Here is a 20,330-nt window from a genome sequence, read left to right as displayed (position 1 = left end):
TGTTAGAAATAATATTCACAACAAAACTGCACAAAGGGCTGTATTGAAGTATTGAAGCATGGCTGACAAGGGTAAGCGAAGTAGTGAGCAAGCCGAGAAAAGAGACAGAAAACCACTGTGCACGTATGGTAAAAAGTGCTACAGGAAAAACCCCAGACATCTTAAAGAGTTCAGTCATCCGTGGAATGATGCATCAGAGGTTTGTGTCTCGCGATAAGTAACGGGTGCTCTTGCATGCAATTTCCCGCCATCTGAAAATTACAATTTCAATCTGACGTTAAGCGCTTAATATATGTAGTAACAGCTGCTTTGCTTCCACGTTTGTCGGTTGATGAAGCTCTGGGGGACCCGGGGGGGGGGGGGTGCAGAAAACACAAAACGACCTGTTAAGTATCAAGCTACGCTATCGTAATGTGCAAAGCAAAAACAAAGTGGATGCTCTGTCATTTGCAAACTAACGTGCAATGCAGTCTTACTAAGAACCGTACGTAAATATCAACATCACATCGTGTGCAGTATACATGTAGTACTAGCATTAGTCTTCCAGGACATGTTTACCAGTGTGGCTGCATATTTCCAAGTGTGTCTCAAATTGTAAAGTTCTCATAATTACCAGTAGTTGTAACATGTGCACAGTACTCTGATGATGTGTGTGCAAATAGTGTCTAATTTTAAGGTGCACCATGTAAGTTTTTCTTCAAATTCTTGCAATGAAAATTTGTATCTAAAGGATGTTTCTGATGTAAACATTGTTTTTTCTCCAACTAAACAACCTTCATTTCCTGACACTTGTCATAACTCTTTAACAGTCAGAGAAAAGTAAGAAGTCCTTAAATAAAACCCCAACAGCCTAAGTGTATGCTTTTCAAATTCTGCCTTCATTCTGAACATTGACTTCTGAGTTGTGGTCAATACAAAACAGTCCAGATGGTGGACATGTGGTAAGATTTAATTGTCAGGTGTTTCATGGCTTTTATGTTTTAAATGACCAAAAAGTATTATTTGTCCTCAGAAAGGTTCAACAGAATGTTATTTGTCCTTAACATAGGTTTAAATCTTGCACTTTGTCACAGTGCAATGTCTTACATTGTAGGGTGTAGAATCTCCTGCCAAAAGAAGGAGGAAAGAAAGTGTATCACCAGAGAAAACAGACCAGAACACTACAGCAGCTGGTTCCCCAGATGACAGTGAAAAAGGTGTGTATGCTGCAGGACCATGGCTGATATTTTCAAGTTGTTTAGTAACTCTGATCACTGAAGATGCAAAAACTACATGTATGCTTCCATCACCTCCATTAACTAAGATTGCTATACTTGCCACTTTTAATATGTCCAGCTATGATAGAAGTTCTGGGACATTCACATACAAAGATCAGATGAAAAGAAATGAAAATATTGAAAACATATAATTGCCTGTCCTATGTTGCTCAGTAATAACATCTCTTTTAAAAGCTACTTGTAGTTATTTTCTTGTTTGTATGTAGTTTTTTTTCTTTTGGAACACATTTGTGTGATTTGAAAGTTTTATTTCCCCCAGAAAGCCAAGTCCAGCTGGAGTTTGAATGTCCTGGTGATGTGAAGGAGTTTATAAAGGAAAAATTCCTGATGGAAATGCCAGATGACTTTTATGAATTTTGGGAATTTTGTAAAACACTCAACCCTGAGTGTCCATCTGGTATGTTATCATGTACTTATTATAAACGACCAAGTGCCACACACAGGCCCCTTTCTTGTGCATTTACACATTGACTTACCATTCTGTACACTAGTGACACTATATTAAAATAATTATAAACTTGTGATTTCACGTATATTTATGTATCTCAAACCATCTGGGTCTTCACTGTGCTTAGTTAAAGGGATAATAACTCTTCGTATGAGATCTATATTTCACAATAAAAACATTGTGAAAAACTCATAGAAATATAATATATTCTGTTTTAAGACAAAGCAGCAGTTCTATTTCGTTTCTATACAAATGAGGTCATACGAGATTCCCGTTTTATGCGAGAGCATATGCGCACTTGCGCACATCTCCACTTCCGGTTTTTTTGTCGAGCGAGCACGGCACGTGGAAAAATTGTGGCACAAAAATTTTCAAGAATATTCTAATATTATGGCTGAAAAGGTCGAAAGTAGACCAAAAGTTAAGAAAAATACGCATGGCCACAAGAAATCTTCCGACGGGAAGTCGAAAGAAAGTGGTGACTCACCACAATTTCTAACAGAAATTCAAACTCTGACGCAGAGTAGCGTTCATGTGGAAAATGAAAATGGCGCGTCCACTAGTGCCGATAATGCCACGACTGTGGATCATAAAATTAGTGCAGCACTTGACTTCATAGCTGGCACAATGAAGAATATGCAAGATAGTCTTCAAAAGCAAATGGAGGATTTTAAAAACGAAATAAGGTATGAATATCCTCATGAGTATTATGAAGAGCCAATTTATGACGACACGTCAGTTCTTAGTGACGCTCGGGATTCAGACCAAGTAGTCGAGATGGCAGACACTGCCCATAATGAAAATCCCAGTACCAGTAAAAGACACATAGAGGAAGAACTTCTTCCAGAAAAGAAAATGAAAGTCTTGAAGAAAATGACTGAAACAGCTAAAAAATCTGAGCCCAAAGGGCCTGAAATTAACACAACCTTAGCTGACAACATTACAGCTTTCATGAGGTCTAAACCAATGGAAGAGGAGACCAAAGCTCTTTTTGAGAAAATTTTAGCTCCTTCCAACTGTGAAGGTTTGCAGCCAATTATTATTAACGAAGAAATATGGCCTAGCATTAGTCATGATGCTAAAACACAAGATTTAAAGCTTCAGAGAGTGCAAAATTATTTGATAAAGGGCGTTTCCTCAATGGCAGTTGCAATGAACAAACTCATTAGTAAATGGGATTCAGATACTAAAAATTTGGAAGAAGAAGATTTTGAAGAAATAATCAATGATGCTACGAATGCACTTCGAGCATTTGGTTGCACAAACTTTGAACTTTGCACTAGAAGGAAAGAGGTTTTAAGACCTCACATTGATAAGCAATATTCACATTTGTGTGCAAGTTCCATCCCATATACAAATAGGCTTTTTGGGGATGAAATAGTAAAAAGAATCCGTGACATGTCTGATGTCAACAAAATGAATCACCAAGTGTTTAAAAACACTGGTTCATCATATTCTGGGACTCCCAGAGAAAGAGGAAGCAGAACCAGCATGCGAGCTAGGGGAAGAAGTTTTCCTCCTAAGAGCATAAGAGGTGCAAGAAGTGGCACCAGTAGAGGTCATATTAGGACCTATCACAGGCAGCAGGATTTAAAAAACTGCCCTGCAACTCTGCATCATTAGATGTGGAAAAGTTGAAGAAAATTTTTGAGGTAAGTCCTCAACATAACATTGCTGGTAGAATATCAAAGTTTATTTCCCAATGGGAATTGCTGACATCTGATGCTTGGGTGTTACAGACTGTTAGAGGTTTAAGATTGGAATTTGTGGATAATAATTATCCTAAACAGACGACACCATTAAGAGAAATAAGATTCACAGAATCTGAAGAAAAATTGATTGATATTGAAGTTTCAAGATTATTATGTAAAGGTGTCATTGTTGAAACACAAAATGAAGAAGGACAATTTGTCAATACAATATTTACTAGGCCTAAAAAAGATGGCACAAGAAGAATGATATTAAATCTTAAACCTTTCAACAAATTTATGAAGTACCATAAGTTTAAAATGGATACTTTAAAGACAGTCTTGAATTTATTGTGTCATAAAGCATACATGGCACGCATAGATTTACGAGATGCATATTATATGGTTAGAATTTACAAAGAGCATCAGAAGTTTCTCAAATTTCAATGGAGAAATAAATTATATATGTATACTGCCCTTCCAAATGGCTATTCAGATGCTCCGAGAGCATTCACAAAATTATTAAAGCCATTATGTGCATCCTTAAGAAGGAAAGGGATTATTATGATATCTTATATAGATGACATTTATATACAAGCTAGTTCAGAAAATGAATGTCTATGGGCAGTACAAGAAACTGTTAAGTTATTCAAAACTTGTGGATTTTTGATCCATGACGAAAAGTCAGCATTAATCCCAACTCAAGAAATTGTATTTTTGGGATTTAAAATAAACTCTAAAAATATGACTGTGCAACTGACCAATGAAAAGAAACAAGTTTATAAAGAAATGATTGATGATTCAATCAGAAGAGATGATGCATCTATTAGAGAAATTGCAAAAATATTAGGAATATTAATATCATGTTTGCCTGGAGTCCAATATGGGCCATTGCATTATAGGAAACTAGAGAGAGCAAAAATTAATGCATTGAAACAAAATAAAGATGATTATGAAGCTGTAATGGATATTACAGATGACATGAAAGTAGATCTAGACTGGTGGTCTAGAAATATATTGTTTGCAACAAATAAAATTTATCATGGCAATGCACAGATTGAAATTCAATCAGATGCTACTCCTTTAGCATGGGGAGCTAAATGTAGAGATACAAGAATTGGTGGATTCTTTACTGAAGAAGAAATTTTATTCTGTCATGATAATATCAATGCATTTGAATTGCTTGCTATAAAAATGGCTTTACATGCCTTTATTCAAGAAATCAAAGGAAAGGTAGTTTTATTGAGATCTGATAATACTACAGCAGTTGCATACATTACACATATGGGAGGTTTGAAATCCCCAGTTTGTGATGAAATAGTATCAGACATATGGAATAAATGCATTGAAAATGACATATGGCTTACTGCTGAATATTTGCCTGGAATATTAAATGTAGAGGCAGATTGGGAATCAAGAAATGTGAATATTAGAACTGAATGGTCACTAAATATTGATATATTTAAAAAAGTGACAGATATATTTGGTATGCCATGTATAGATCTATTTGCATCAAGATTGAATAGCAAATTAGAAGTATTTGCTTCTTGGAAACCAGAACCTGGTGCTAAATACATTAATGCTTTTTCAATATCTTGGGAGAATATGTATTCATACATTTTTCCTCCTTTCAGCCTGATTCCCAGGATAATCAAGAAGATTCGGGAAGATCAGGCAGATGCTTTAGTTGTGATACCTTTTTGGTTGACACAAGCATGGTTCACTCCATTAATGGAAATGTTAGTAGACATCCCTATTCTGTTACCGCCAACAACAACAGTATTATCACTTCCACACCAGAAAGGGGTGACACACCCAATGGGAAATCATTTGAAACTGTTGGCATGCAAAGTATCCGGAAAACTCTCAAATCAGATAGAATTTCAGAGAGAGCTATCGGAATCATATTTCAATCATGGAGAAAATCCACTCAGAACCAATATTCAGTCTATATTAAAAAGTGGAGAATGTTTTCAAATCAAAGGAAGGTCAATTTTTATAGACCAACTGTAGCGAATGTGCTAGATTTTTTAGTACATCTCTATGAAGATGGCTCAAGTTACAGTGCTATAAACACTGCAAGATGTGCATTATCAACATTTATTACCATTGGTGCTTCAACAGTGGGGAGTCATCCTTTGATTGTAAGGTTTTTGAAAGGAGTGTTTAACACTCGACCTACTGCATCCAGATATCAACAAGTGTGGGATGTATCAATTGTTTTAAATTACATGAGAAAACTGTCACCAGCAAGGCAGTTATCACTGAAAGATCTAACAATGAAGTTGATCATGCTTATGTCTCTTACATCTGCACAGAGAGCACAAACGTTGCATTTACTGAAGTTCCAAGAGTTAGAACTTCACAAAAACTATGTTTTATTTAAAATAAAAGAAACTTTGAAACAAACAAGACCAGGAATTGGTACAATATCTATACAATTTAAATCGTACCCTCCAGATAGGAGATTGTGTACATTGACATATGTTAAGGAATATTTAAAAAGGACAAAGCCATTGAGAAATGGACAAGAAAAATTTTTTATTAGTTTTAGAAAACCTTTCTCATCCGTTTCAAAAGATACAATATCCAGATGGATTCGGATATTGATGCACCAAGCAGGTGTAGAGGAATCATTTAAGGCTCATTCAACCCGAGCTGCAGCAGTGTCGGCAGCAGAAAGAGCAAAAGTTCCCGTAGATGATATTTTGAAAGCAGCTGGATGGTCTTCAAGCAAGACTTTTGCAAAGTACTATAATAAACCCATTAAAGGGAAAGAGTTTGCTGACGCAGTTTTAAATAATTAGAAAAGGTATGTAGTACTATGTTCAGAGCCAAGTTGCTCTCGTGACCAGCAAGCTTCGAACTGTGGAGATGTGCGCAAGTGCGCATATGCTCTCGCATAAAACGGGAATCTCGTATGACCTCATTTGTATAGAAACGAAATAGAATTCAAAAATTAAATGAGATTTATTGAAATTTAATTGAAATTCTATGAAGTTTCTAATACAAATGAGAGGTCATACGCCCACCCACCTCCCCTATTCCACAGCAAAAGGGGGGGGGGGGCAGTGCCTGGTTTACATAGTAACATGTAAAACCATATTTATGGGTTGATATTTTGTAATGCACCTAAGATAACTTAAGTTATCATATCAATTCATTACCATATTTTGGGTTGGTATTTATAATGCACCTAAGATAATTATTTATATTATCTTCATTTAGTTAACGGGATGAGAAGGATATACTTTGTCTGAGAAGGATTTCATATTCCTTTTTTGTATAGTGGTATTACAATTGCATCAATTTTCTGGTATGCAGTGCTGGTCACTCGAGATAGTGACTATCGTGCGCAAGTGCTCTCGCAAAAACGGAAATCTCGTATGACCTCTCATTTGTATTAGAAACTTCATAGAATTTCAATTAAATTTCAATAAATCTCATTTAATTTTTGAATTATGGCTATTATTCTGATATCTGAGCTTGTCTTCAGATCACGTGATCTCCATTGATGGCTATACTCTGTTATAATCTCTTAAGAAACAAACTTTTTAGAAAAAAACCAGGGGCTAACTTTGAACGTAAAAATGGATTCATTAACCATTGGAAAGTAAGGGAAAATTGTTGTTTACTCCAGGAAAATTCATTTTTTGGCCAAAACGAAGAGTTATTATCCCTTTAAATTAAACTTTTCAGTTTTACTGTTAAATTAAACCATTTATTGCCTTCTTCAGTATAAAAAATCCAGTTTTTGAGGAGGTGTGATTATTTCATTACTTCAAAGAGATGTAACATTCTGTGAAAAAAGCACAGAAGACTGTCTCTTCTGTAGTATTATAGATAAACTTTATACCATGGAAGCTCTTTGGTCACTTTACTCAAACAATAAAAATCTATGGTCAAATTTTGTATTTCACAGAAATTGACCAACTTTCAGCTGTCAAACATCTGAACTTGTCAAAAGAAGTTATTAGTTTATCAACTTAAAATGACACAAATAGCTATAGAATATATTTATACCGATAATGTTATTATTGTTATTATTATTAGTACTGTTATTATTATTATTATTAGTATTATTATTATTCAGATGCATTGGTGGAGTGTCTGGGTTTGCAGCTGGTAGGACCATATGATGTGCTAGCCGGTCAATGTGTCAAGGTGAACAGCTCAGGTGCTCCTCCATGTTATCTCAGACACTGGAGATACTTCTATGATCCTCCAGAGTTCCTCACAGTTATCAAAGGAGATGATACTCTACAGTTTCACATAGGATATTATAGGTAAGAGCCTTTCTGAGTTACACTTTATGTTGCATACAGGTACATGTAGGTCAGGTTTCATATGGGATATTATAGGTAGGAGTGTTTCTGAGTTACACTTAACATATAGATACATAATGCGAAGGCTTAAGGAAACTTAAAATGAGTAAAAGATATTATAATGTGACATTCGACCTCCTTTTTAAATGAAATAATGTCTTTATTTTAATTTTTGTGATGACAGCTGTCCTAAAGTAAGAATAATAATAATAATGAAATTGAAAGCTATTAAAATGTAGTTTTAAGGGAGTGGAAAGAAACGGGCACAAAAAACTTTCAAGATTTTTTTTTATATTTTTCATGTATAAATTTTTATTTCTTAGAGATGACCCAAAGGAGCTTCCATGTTTTGTGGCTACCAATGCAGCAGCAGAGAATGGCATTATTAAACCCATGGGAGAGAATGTGTTTGCCTGTGTGAAGTGAGTATTAAGTTTTTTTTGTAATTATAAAAAAATATCCTATCTGATATTTACCTCCAAAATTGAATTTTTCGTGGACATCATTGTTTTTGTTAGTTTTGTATGGAAGAATTATAAAAATACCTATCCTTTCATTTGCATAACTCTATGAAATTAAAAAAAATTGATTTCTTATTCATCACTTATGTACCAATACTCTTTTGTGGAAATGTTGGCTGGAAGTCAAAGTGAACTTGTGTAAACCCGAAATGCATGTTACATTCACACCATAAAAGAGAGAAGCGTCAAAAAACTACATTTCATGATTTGGTTCATTGCCTTGCAGATTGCTCATTGATGAAAAAATCAAGAAGGACAAATCTTCCAAGGCCAAGTTGACAGATCTGCAGTCCAAGCTAATTTCGTGGTCAGAGAAGAAGAGTTATTCTCTAGAAGCACAGACCAAAGCGATGAAGGCCCGGGCTAAGAAGGTGGTCTGTAAGACATTTCATGGGGCTGGAATTGTGGTCCCTGTGGATGCCAATGAAGTCGGCTACAGGGAGGTGCCAGAGAGTCCAGGTAGGGGATATGGTGATGGGGGGAGGGGGGGGGTAGAGAGCCCAGGTAGGGTACAGAATATCCTGGGTTGTCAAAATAATTATTAGATTTAATTCCATTGTTTAGAACTAGGTGAATATCTGGTGTCACAGTGTTGTTCATGACAGCAGAGGTTTTTTCATGATGTTAGCAAAATTGACCATGACATCAAAGTGGGTTTTCATGAAAACAATTCCATACTGTAATAACTTTATTACTAATAAATTTTGTTGATAATTACAAAACATCACAATTAAAAAAAGGCAGTTAAGCAAAAATAAAATGCAGTACCAGACATTAACTCCTTTTCATTTTCTAATTTTAGCTGACTTAAAGAAGATGTTCAAGAAAATTGAAAACAGTAAAACAGAAGAAGAAAGAAATGTGAACATAGACCCTCTGCAGGAGTTGATAACACTAGTGCAGTTTGCCAATGATGAGTGTGACTATGGGGAGGGCTTAGAACTGGGACTAGATCTGTTCACCTATGGGGGGGGAGACACATTTAAAGGCTTCATATTGGCCCTACTACCCATGGCGTACCAGTTTCTACAAAGACCAGAGTTTGCACAGATAATACAGGCTCACTTAGAGGACAGAAAATACTCTGCAAAACTCAGTCAGATGCAGTAGAACTTATCCAACAACTACAGATCTGCACAAATAGTTTCATTTTTGCATTTTCATAAATCCAGGAATTCCAGTTAATGCAGATTCCCTGCAGTCTTGATGATTAATTCCCTTCTTCTCCAGGTGCTGTTCAAGAGTTGTTCAGTAATTCTGTAAACAAAGTCATTATGCATCGTGAGGTACGTCATGTACCATGCTGGTATTCCTGACCATCTGTCTTCTGCCATAGAACATATTTTATAAATAAAACATACATCATTTGAACAGCAAGCAGCAAGTACTGGATGATAAAGCAGTGCTGCAGTAAGCAGTGGGCAAATATAGTTTTACTAAACATCTTGGGTGAATACTCCTGAAATGATATCACTCTGTTTTTGCAAAACGTAAAAATAAAAATGTAGTGAAAGATAATGTTGCATGCTGCTTGTCAATGTGCATTAGGCTTGATAAACGTCAAGAGCGGAAAATGGATTTCTCTGGGTTTAACTGGAAAATAGGATTTATGTACCGCTCGTAGTGAAAAAGGCCTTTGGGAACCTTACCAACGAAACTTTACCGGGGAGTACACCAGTCAATCGTAACAGTTTCTAGCATTTTTATAAACTCTGTGACCTAAAATTATATAACACAATAGATAGACCTCTGTTTAAATATGAAGACATTTTTATACAACCAGTAGAACATATTTGTATCATAAAAACAGCAAGAAATTTTCAATGTAGCATTGAAATCTTTTCAAAACACTAAAACATTCATTAGAATACTAAAACGATCAAAACACACATATACTGCTACGTTTTGTTCCACAAACTGCTACTTCTTGTTCCTCTAAAATTAGGAAGGTTTGCCGCAATCTAGTTTCAGAGTGTAATGGAGATGCGCTGACTCCTGTGGCGCTGCTGCCTTCGCAACTTTGCCGTGATTAAAAACATCTGTTCTTGTAAATCTCGCTCCGGTCTTACTACTAGTAGTATTGCATGCTGTTACCGGCAGTGCTGCAGATCTTCCGCAATAGGTGGTCAGTCTTGTGATCGGCAGCATGGGCTATGTATTTGATGTTAAACGTACCGGTGACGTCACGCCATGAGCGCTACCCTCTGCCGCAACATTGGTGCCAACATAAGTAACCGATCTGATCGCCGATATGACGTAGTCTACGCTTTTTTTAATGGCGTTTTTTTCCTCCTGGCGATTCATATGCTGATAGAGTTTGGTACGTGATCCGGCTGCAGATAAAGGTAAGATGGAAAACGACTCTTGTTCCTCTCCTTGATCTTTTCACTCAATTCAGCCAGCTCTTGTCGTAATCTGAAAAGGAAAAAAGTGCGGTTTAGTTACCGGATAACAAATTAGGAAATAGAACAAGCAACATCTATTGGCAGGGCAGAAGTGTGCGTGAAAAACGCACAGGTATGCACCAGTTAGCTACCATCAGTATAATGAACTCTGATCCGAGACGTATCGTTTCAACGCAAACCTTCTCCTGTGTAAATTTTGCTCCCAGACAGAAAAACATCACTTTTTACCAATAAATAACCCCTCCCTCGAGAATCAGAATGTTACCCTAAAACTACAATTAAACATACACCGTAGACCATGGGTTTTTCACAGTCATTGTGAAAAGATTAAATCAGATCGAACTTGTTTGAAGCGATAGTGAGGGTTATAAAACCCTACATGTCAATAAGTCTGCTTCCCATCTCTAAGTCTGCGTTTACACCATGACTAAGAAAAAAGACTAAATGACGTCACAGACGATGAAACTGCTCCACAGAATTGAAAAGTCTCATCACAATGGGAAGCCCGTGTTTCTGATGTCTGGTGGCGTCAATTAGTCTATTTCTAGTATAATTTAGTCCTGATGTAAACACGTCCTGAGTCTTACGTCTGTGCAGCCTTGACAGAGACAGGGTCGTGCAGGTACTGAATGTCAAAATCCCCCAGACTGTTAGTTCCCTTGTCACTAAGAAGTTTGGTGACCACCATGATGTCCAGGGTATGAGACTTGGTAGGCAGCGTATTCACGATGTCCTCCTCCGACATAGGAACCTTCAGAGAAGACACCAATACTAAGATAAACCGCCATGACAAGTTGATTTAGTGACGATGAAAAGTTTTCGTCTATGGAATTAAAGATATTGCTAAAAGTGACCACTCGAGTTTGAGTATCACGTATGAAATATCGAAAATCAAGTGTTTTGTCAAGTAACATATTAATTATTAGTAGTCAAAAAGAGCCAATATCCAGTTAAGAACCATCATCTAAAGATGCCATCTAATATTTTTGGACGTCTAACATTACCTTATCCGTGGGCGGCTGTCCTTTAATATAAGCTGGGTAGTTCGGAGGAAAGGCGTAGTCAGTGTACTGGGGGAAGTTGGACGCCGCGTGAGATACGCTGCACGTGAAGATAATTGACGTACATGTCAGGATTAGTTCGTCATTATTTTCAAATGTCACGCCCCCTGGTATCCCCTGAAACGAACACGTCCAATTAAAATCTTTATCGACTCACTTTAAAACTTAACAGCAAAGAAATTTGAAGAAAGAAAAATTAGATTATCCATTTTAGCAAGTGAAAGGTCTGGGCATTTTTATTTGTAATGGTATTCGACAGGAATAAGATAACAAGAGATAAAAATGACCATTTTCCGATACACGATTATAAATCTCAAAGCCTAGCGTCTGAAGTTTAGAATTCAAATGCATATGTGACGTCATCAAACCTGGCCAAGATGACGTCAGCACAGATTTCTCACCTGTATCCCCACGCCTCCTTTCTCTCGCTCCGTTTCCAATTCGTGTCTCCAATTTTGCAATTCGTAGTCTTCTGTGAGTTTCTTGCGGTTATCTTAATTTAGAAAGAAAGAGGATTTTGAAAATGTTTTTACCACAAATTCTAAAAATTTTTTATGCGGGAAAAATCTTACCAAAAATGGTTGTGATTCAAAATTATGTAAGTATAATGCACGTTATATTGTTATGTTAAACTTAATAGTATTCCTTTTCATCAATGTTGCATATAAGAATTTTAGAAGGTCAAATTTGACCATAGAAACACTCAAAAAGGAGAAATAGGAGAGTGAGAACGTTTTACCTACCATAAAAATGGTTGATAATTTGGCTGACATATTTCTTAATGCTATAGTACAGCGGCAAGGCGTCCTCACGGTAGTGGTAGTTAGGTAGAACGGTTGTATCCAATAACTGCAAAGTAAACACATATAATTGTAAAAAATTGTTCATTTTGACATATTTTTATAATATCATTTATCAACTAGGCTTTTCCTTTACCAATGTCTACATTCTGATTACTTCACTTACACCGCGAGACTCCAAATATTTCGGCAAGGTTCCGTGGACGTCCAATCGCCATTCTTGTATCCTGTGAAATATCAATTTAATAATTACATATGTGAACCATAAATGAATAATTAATTAAAGCGTCTCTTTTAACACTGTTGATCGAAAATAATCTTAAGGTTGTGGTCATATTCGCAACGAAATAATGCTAATGCAAAAGGTAAGGGACTTTTTACACCTTTTTGAGGAATTACCATTTCTCTTTTCGTAACTTTATCATGTATGTGAGACACGAATGTTATCTATTAAAAAGACATGAAGAGTATTAGACATGAAAACATAACTGTTACAGCCCCCTTGATGTACCATTCCTCATGTACATGATTTGTATGCAATTAAGTCCCGTTTTTCCTCTATTAATGACTGGATTACTTTTAACTACGAACACATTTTTGTAGACTCCACACAAGGATTCAATCTTAACCCACTCTCTCTCATTTATACACCTTAAAAAACCCTCTAGTCTTCACTTTATACCTGCCCCCCCCTCCCCCCCCCCCCCCCCCCCGCACACCCCAACACGTACCCTCTTGCGATGAGCTCAAACATTCCTGCCCGGCCCACTGACATAGTCTTCTCTACCCAGCCATTCTCACTGATTAACATGTTCAAACCGCGCCTTAAATAGGAAACGTCAACATATAAATATAACATAATAGCTTCTGTTAAAATGTTTTATGGTCTGGATCTTTGAGAGAGAGAGAGAGAGAGAGAGAGAGAGGGAGAGAGAGAGAGAGAGATCTTCGCCGACTAAAATCTAACGAATATCACTGATCTTCTCAAAAATATTCCTTAATAAAGGTTATTCGCTATTTAATTTGGTCCACTTCAAACGTGTGATATCAAAAAGTCCATTCTGTGCGGTACACACCAATCTATAGCAATAAGATACAGGAAGTGCGGCGCCAGGAGTTTGAAGATGGGGTGAGAGGGCGAAAGTTGCCTGTTTGTGGCCACCGATATGCCTTCGATTAAAAGATGGGTAAAACCTAAAATGAAAAGAAAAGAACACAGGAATGATATTTTTCGCTAAAAAATAGATAAATAAAAATAAAAGAATAAATAAATAATGGTTTGACTGTCAAACTTATTTTGTTTAACGATATCTCTTAACGCCCTTTATTAAAGAAAACTGATGGACTATGTGTGTATGTCGTACTTTCATTTTATTGCACCTATCATTCCATTCATTGAAATTTAAATAAGTTCCCTTTGAAATATGTTTACGCGGATACTATGTCATACCTTAGAAAATGAATAGATATTAAACTATTCTAAAATCTGTGTATAATGCAATTTCAGAGGTGGAATTTTGCTAAGATGTTAGGGACATTGATAAACTTACCCAGGTGAGTGAGGGACTGGTGGTAAGAAGCGTCCGCATTGTTATACCACATTTTTGCATACAGCCATGTCCCGGGGGGATCACTGGGCAAGAAAACCTGGGGGACGAAAAGAAATAAAAACACTCATGAGGTCATGACCGAGAAGAGTAAGAATAACGCTTTCATCTGATATACTTGTCTGTCATTATATAGACATCGACTTTTTCTCAAAGCACTTGCAAACCACAACTGTGAAAGCGTAACGATACAACCATGACAAACTGTAAAGATGAATGGAAAATGTGTTTGTTACTTCATGCAAAGAAGAGTAATGATTTATGCTTGTAAATGAGCTACACGTGGGTTGAAGGGGGACTGAGGCGTACTTACAGGGTTATTATGTCTGACCTCTTGTCGTAGCTGAATTGCAACAGGCACCAAGCGTTGGTTTTCTTTTTGAAAGAATAACGCCAAAGGCGCGCATACCTGTAGCAATTCAAATAAAATGATGCACATTAAATATCAGCGGCATCACAACTTGAATAAAGTATGTCGTAGACGTCGTTTGTTTCTACTTAACGTCAGGTGAAAGTTCGGTTAAATTCTATTAATTAGTATTTATATTCAAGGCATACATCAGGAGGTAAACTGGTTTAACATTTAACAATTAGTTGACTGTGGGACCGGTAGACTGGCGTGGCAGGCTTAGCTTTCAGCATGTTATATATCCTTTACTTTAAGCAGGATAAAAGACAAGAGGAATTCTGGAAGTTAACATCGAGGAACGGGTTACCTCGGTTTCTGCTCTGTGCTGTAATCCATCCAGAATTTTGAGATCGACTAGAAACAGACGCTTAGAATCGATGGCTTTCTGTAATGACAGTCCCTCTAGGAATGGCTCGACTATTGCCGCGGTTACCCCGAAACTTTTTGAAGAGTAGAAAAAATTAGTGTATTATTAAATTGAGCCTGCAAAGTGTAGTTAATATAGTATATTGTTGAAGAATAAGTTTTGTGGTATCTAAATAGCTTTACATAAACGTACGCTCTTCTCTTTTCCCCTTTCGTTTACTTGTAATCTAAACTAAATCTGACCCCCCTCCCCCAGCCGCCCTTCCCCTCTCCTTACTTCTGCGGGATAGCGGTACACAGGGATATAAGGGTAGGGTTACAGCTGGCCAATCTCTGGGCACCAAACCACTCATCATCTCGCCAATATTTTAACTGCTCCTGAAAATAAAAAGCCCCATGAGCTGTGATCAGACTTTTGACTAATTTATATCGTAAAGACACATCATCATTATCCTCTGACTACCATATCAATGGCCAGGGATGGACTCCCAAACCAGACGTAAGTTGCAATTGAGTGAGTCTTAGAATTTGTCTCTTTTCCCATGTAAATACAGAAATTACACCAAAATGATGTGCACCGGCTACATTAATACTTTTATACAAAGGCAAAAATAAGCGTCTGGAGCTTTGACGAAGTCTGGAGGTATTAACATTAAAACAACTTCGTTAATTCCCGTACCTCAGGGGCCTCCAAGTCTCCGCCATACACTGCTATCAGGTCGTCGTAACTGTCCCAGTGTTCAAACAACGTGGCGAGGTGTGTCAGCTTGGTTTGGGCTATCAATGCCATCTTTCTTTTGACGATATCCCACTAAAATAATCAAATATATTAGAGAAAAGAACAAGTGAAACAAGAAGTTTGTTAGTTAATAAAACCTTTTACTGTTTTCTTTATTATGGCATCTAAGTAACTTTCTGCATTTTTTAAATTTCTAATGGAACTTACCTTGTAATCGTCAGAGAACATTTCATCGTCGGGGATCTGCTTGACCTGTAATAAAAAAGAGAATTAAGCTTTGACTTCTAATTGGATAATCAACGCTTCTCTTTTTGGCTCCCCATTGTCTGTTTGTCTGTCTGTCTATGTTAACAGAGAGAATCCCCCCATTGTACATCGTACAAGCTGACATTCGTTCAGCAAGAACAACAATATTTGTATTTGGTAAAAATTTATTATGACAGCTAATATGACTGTGAACTCTGACGTTTGAACTTAACTTACATAAATTAAAAATTGACAGTTAATACGGACGATTTGCTGTAGTTGTAAGTTCCCTACACTTGGTATAGATTTTGTTTTGATGTTTTTCGTCGAAATTACCCACAACATATGTAGCCTTTAAAGTATGGCGGGGGTATGGATGTTTTTATGGAATTGATCAGAAAAAAAGATGGTAACGGGGTCCCGTTTGTGGAAATGTTATATACTGGTGTTAATAAATGACTGTTTATAGGTTGAGGTTTGGATGTTAGCGTTCTGTGACCGATACAGTCTTTAATTGACCATGAATATTCCAAACCACAAGAATTTAAGGTATGCGCTGCAAAAGGAGAATTTTTCAAACAGGGTCGATGTAAATATACATGTATGCATAACCTCAATCTAAATGCGGACCCCTTGGTCACTCACATGTATCTTATTATCTTATATGTCGTATTCAAGCCTTTTAACAACTGACAGAATAAATCATGCCAATAAAGTACGCTGTCTTTGAAATGAAAGTGAAATCTTCTCTAGGAAAAAAATTTAATGTATCTAATGAAAATTTAGTTTAAAATTGATTGTCATGTTGTCCTTTTCAAATTTTCTCTACAAAAATGAGGTCTTTTTCGGAATTTTTTCCACCTTGCTTTAACGCGTTGAACTGTTTCAGTAAGATTTTCGTCCATCAAATTTATTCTCTGTCAGACGATATATTGATATATTGTATCATATATGGCAGTACATTATATATTATATATCAGGGTAATGGCAGGCGTTCACTGATCAAGGAGTAGCCTTCCACGAGTTGTTAATTAACTATGGTGCCCGCTCGGCTGACTGCAATTTAGCGTGAACTCCCAGGGAGTTAGGTCGATCTAAATCTAAATCTCTTGATCGATCTTAATCTCTGGGAATGCACCCATAGAGAACAGCAGGGGGCTTACTTTGAGGAGATATACCTTCATCTTACATATATCCTGTTTTACTAAACGCCATTTGTGAACATTTATTAATATCAAAAATAAGGAAATGCACCTTGTCAGGTCGAAAATTATGCTTCCCATTGAACTTATGAGTCAATTTAAGATTCGCGTTAGAGTACAGATTATTTTTAAAACACGTACTGGTACGAGGAAGTGTATCTTTGCGATATGAATGGCATCAAAGTAACTAGTTCACACCTGTAAATCATCAGTAGAAAACTATTTGCTCTTTGCTTTGCGTGCGCTATTCACAAGCTGAGTTACCAGTCTCACCGGGATGCTGCACCTAAACTGGTTTTTTGAACCATTAAAGTCTCTTACTTGATGATCAGTCACGATAGCAAAACTTGGTTGTTGTCGGAGACAATATGATGAAATATCCATTAATTGCTGTCGAATATGTAAAAAGAAAACGGTATTTAAAACATTGTGTTTCCAAGTTTAGACCCCTACTAGGCTATACGTAATCAATGAAAACGCAACAGTGGGTTTTTGCTGAAAAAAATCTGCAGCAAATATTTTAAGAATCATTTTAGTTCTTTTTCGTAAGCACACAAAACTTACAAAAAAAAAAGAAACATGTGCCAGTAGCTACAATAAAGCCTGAAATAAACCCGAAATCAAAAAACGTTTTAACCAAAGAGATAAGAGTTTCTAACTGTAAATAACGTTAACGTCAAGATCAAAATCAAAACTGTATGTTTTGTTTAATTATATCTTATTCAACATTTGTTTGTAACAATAACGATTGTGTTTGTCTTTCTAGCAGTAGAAAAAATCCTACCCGCTTAGTCCTGAGATGTGCATATCATAAAAAAGTAATTTTTCTGAAATGTTGGCCTGTTTGGGGGAGTTTTAGCGCGCACAGCCATTTACGTCTCCGCCACGAGACAATGATGTTAAAAGGGTGTAAATACTTAGGTATTGGCAGAGATATTAAACATTTAAATTATTTTGAGAGAGAGAGAGAGAGAGAGAGAGAGAGAGAGAGAGAGAGAGAGAGAATCTTCTTTCACTCAGGACCCGCCTTTCCAATGTTCATCGATTTTATCACAAAAAAAAAAAAAAAAAAAAAAAAAAAAAAAAAAAAAAAAAAAAAAAAAAAGAATGTCAGTCTCTTCTATGACAGCGATTCGCGAAAAAGGTTTTCAATTCCATGTTCCCATTTAGGCAACACTTCGGTTCAATAAGAATATCGTAATGATAGTGATTAAGGATACAAAAGTTACCTGTGCAGGAAGACCGGGCGCTTTTTGCTCTAATTCATAGATTTTTCTTTTTTCCGTTAGCTCCTCCTTCCTCTGGTCTATTTCCTGGTCATCCTGAGGCAGCTTGCAGTCCAGGTGATCAAACACGTAGCGGCGACTGGGTCTGATCCAGCGATGAATCGGAAACATGTACGGAATGATCGATTCTTGTCGTTTGTCCTCAATACATACTGACTCTACATACCAGTCGGACGCCAATCCAAACTTCTCCATTGTAAATTCGATTTTCTGAATTTTCCCGAATTCCTTTAATGGTTCCGCCACGGGGAACACATCCAAAGAGCCTCTCTCGAGGTCGTCCCTCAAAGGGTGATCTAGCTTCAAGGGGGATGATTTCTTGCCATGATCATCGTGTAGTATAACCGTGACGTTAGCGTCGGTGCCAGCGCCTTTGCGATCTCCCGTCTTCACCTGTAAGACGTGTGTAGTTAGCGTAGCACTGTGGTGATTCCCCATTCCTTTGCTAATAGAACGCGGTCGTGTGCCTCCTTTAAATAACTCCCCAACACATGCCCTCTGACCCCTGCTACTACTTGTAAATGCAGCGCGGAGATTTAACCGCCTTATCAGTAAGGAAGACATGATTGCGGTGTTGAAAACTTCCCGAAATGGCTTGGAATGTAAGTGTGAGTCTTCTTGTGTGTTTGAATGGTGAACAGAATCAATGGCATTGTATTAATACGACTGCACCTTAATGACGGATCAATATTTCCTGTTCGATTTCGTGAATGGACGACCAGATGTCACGAGGTGAGGAGGCACCCGATTAGTGTAACTTTACAAACATCGTGCATCGAAAATTCTTCAGGTAAGAAATTACTTTTGGGTGAAAACGGTGATTTTACGATATACATTTTTGTATAACACAACCAAGTCGATTAAAGTGAAAGTGTTAAAACACATTTTCTATAGTTTTTCTTAACTTGGAGCTCGTTTAAAGGATTTTCTGTAAAGCAAACTTCAAGGGAAAAGAATGATATGTTTATAATATTTAAGTAGATATGAACCGCCTGGGCATGCAGTACAGTGTGATTTTGCTCCCTAAAAACGACATCGGAAACGTAAACTTCCAGTAAAAAAAAAAAAAAAAAAAAAAAAAAAAAAAGTGCCACGCCACTGACTGTGATTACCAATCGTAACCAATAGGAAGTCAAACTGTCGGCACGTGACGTTCCTTAATGACAGTTGTCAAGGATGGAAGGACAGTTAGTTCAGACTGGTTTAACTGTGCGTGGGGACAGTAATAGCTAAATGACAGGTTAAGGGACAAAATTCACATCCCGTCGTCACCTCCCACACTGCAATGTATGCACAGATATAAACCAAAATGCTTGTGAAACATTATACACCCGACCGCCTACTCATGATAAAAATAAAATGTTGCCGATGCCATGGATGCCGCTCAGAAACTCGAAGGCGTGATCACATCAAACTAACTTGAATACTAATTAGGCTAACAAACGTCACCGTGTGAAATATAAAAGATCTCTCCTTGTGTCTTGGCCTTCTTTATCCAATCTTAGCCCATTGCAGTCGTCATCTACTAAAATTTAACCTGATGCAGGTCCTGTATTCACTGGGAAACTTTTTTCAAGGACGGATTTTTTAATTACCGGTGGGTACCATACATTTAACTAACTCACGTTTTCTTTCGGATGCACTTGAGTCCCCCTACATGGTCTATATTTATACGTATATTGTAGCGTTGATTGTTATTGTATGGAAATACGTTATCAGAAGCGTTGTCTTAATTGTTTTCCAAGATACGGGTTTGTGGCAAACACCTCATTTTATAATTATAGGCTATAACACGTCAGGTTAAATAGCTTGGAAGTTATGCACCAAATGTAGGTCTGTAATTAGTGCATACTCTCTTTCCAATTTGTAACTGAAGATCATGTTTAGCACAAACTAAATCTGCGCGGTGGAGAATTGTCACTGAAACTGTGTGGGAAATGATCTACCGAG

General features: G+C 37.0%; 3 protein-coding genes across 3 annotated transcripts; 2 read left to right on the top strand and 1 right to left on the bottom strand.

The window, feature by feature from the left end:
- The first annotated feature begins 12 nt into the window (after positions 1-12).
- On the top strand, positions 13-9,777 carry LOC106150762 (histone PARylation factor 1). The gene is made up of 7 exons (XM_024077749.2): positions 13-199; positions 1,094-1,196; positions 1,537-1,674; positions 7,507-7,699; positions 8,062-8,160; positions 8,486-8,718; positions 9,062-9,777. The coding sequence occupies exons 1-7, from the start codon at positions 59-61 to the stop codon at positions 9,367-9,369; spliced, it is 1,215 nt and encodes a 404-aa protein (XP_023933517.2). The 5' UTR covers positions 13-58; the 3' UTR covers positions 9,370-9,777.
- LOC147763277 (uncharacterized) lies at positions 3,221-6,640 on the top strand. Its single transcript, XM_087009841.1, has 2 exons — positions 3,221-3,377; positions 5,048-6,640. The coding sequence occupies exon 2, from the start codon at positions 5,129-5,131 to the stop codon at positions 6,218-6,220; it is 1,092 nt and encodes a 363-aa protein (XP_086865967.1). The 5' UTR covers positions 3,221-3,377; positions 5,048-5,128; the 3' UTR covers positions 6,221-6,640.
- A 167-nt stretch (positions 9,778-9,944) lies between the features above and the next one.
- Positions 9,945-19,450, bottom strand: LOC106150754 (allene oxide synthase-lipoxygenase protein). The gene is made up of 15 exons (XM_013523737.3): positions 18,324-19,450; positions 15,854-15,898; positions 15,587-15,718; positions 15,185-15,285; positions 14,849-14,981; positions 14,446-14,541; positions 14,076-14,172; positions 13,602-13,719; positions 13,257-13,349; positions 12,692-12,752; positions 12,469-12,574; positions 12,127-12,218; positions 11,669-11,842; positions 11,252-11,415; positions 9,945-10,674 (listed from the first exon to the last, which is right to left on the bottom strand). The coding sequence occupies exons 1-15, from the start codon at positions 18,942-18,944 to the stop codon at positions 10,560-10,562; spliced, it is 2,148 nt and encodes a 715-aa protein (XP_013379191.2). The 5' UTR covers positions 18,945-19,450; the 3' UTR covers positions 9,945-10,559.
- Positions 19,451-20,330: the final 880 nt, after the last annotated feature.

This window comes from Lingula anatina, chromosome 3 (genome assembly GCF_051362555.1).
Source record: "Lingula anatina isolate TDL-2025a chromosome 3, LinAna3.0, whole genome shotgun sequence".
NCBI classification, from domain to species: domain Eukaryota; kingdom Metazoa; phylum Brachiopoda; class Lingulata; order Lingulida; family Lingulidae; genus Lingula; species Lingula anatina.
The sequence above is the reverse complement of the archived record's forward strand: the minus strand, read 5'-3'. Positions and strand labels throughout refer to the sequence as shown.

Excerpts from the sequence above, each read along its gene's own strand:
- LOC106150762 (XM_024077749.2), top strand. The coding sequence starts at position 59 with ATGGCTGACAAGGGTAAGCGAAGTAGTGAGCAAGCCGAGAAAAGAGAC. Across the intron at positions 7,700-8,061 it reads TTTCACATAGGATATTATAG|AGATGACCCAAAGGAGCTTC; the intron begins GTAAGAGCCTTT and ends TTTATTTCTTAG. Across the intron at positions 8,161-8,485 it reads AATGTGTTTGCCTGTGTGAA|ATTGCTCATTGATGAAAAAA; the intron begins GTGAGTATTAAG and ends ATTGCCTTGCAG.
- LOC147763277 (XM_087009841.1), top strand. The coding sequence starts at position 5,129 with ATGGTTCACTCCATTAATGGAAATGTTAGTAGACATCCCTATTCTGTT.
- LOC106150754 (XM_013523737.3), bottom strand. The coding sequence starts at position 18,944 with ATGTCTTCCTTACTGATAAGGCGGTTAAATCTCCGCGCTGCATTTACA. Across the intron at positions 14,542-14,848 it reads AGCACAGAGCAGAAACCGAG|GTATGCGCGCCTTTGGCGTT; the intron begins GTAACCCGTTCC and ends GAATTGCTACAG. Across the intron at positions 12,753-13,256 it reads TTTGAGCTCATCGCAAGAGG|GATACAAGAATGGCGATTGG; the intron begins GTACGTGTTGGG and ends GATATTTCACAG.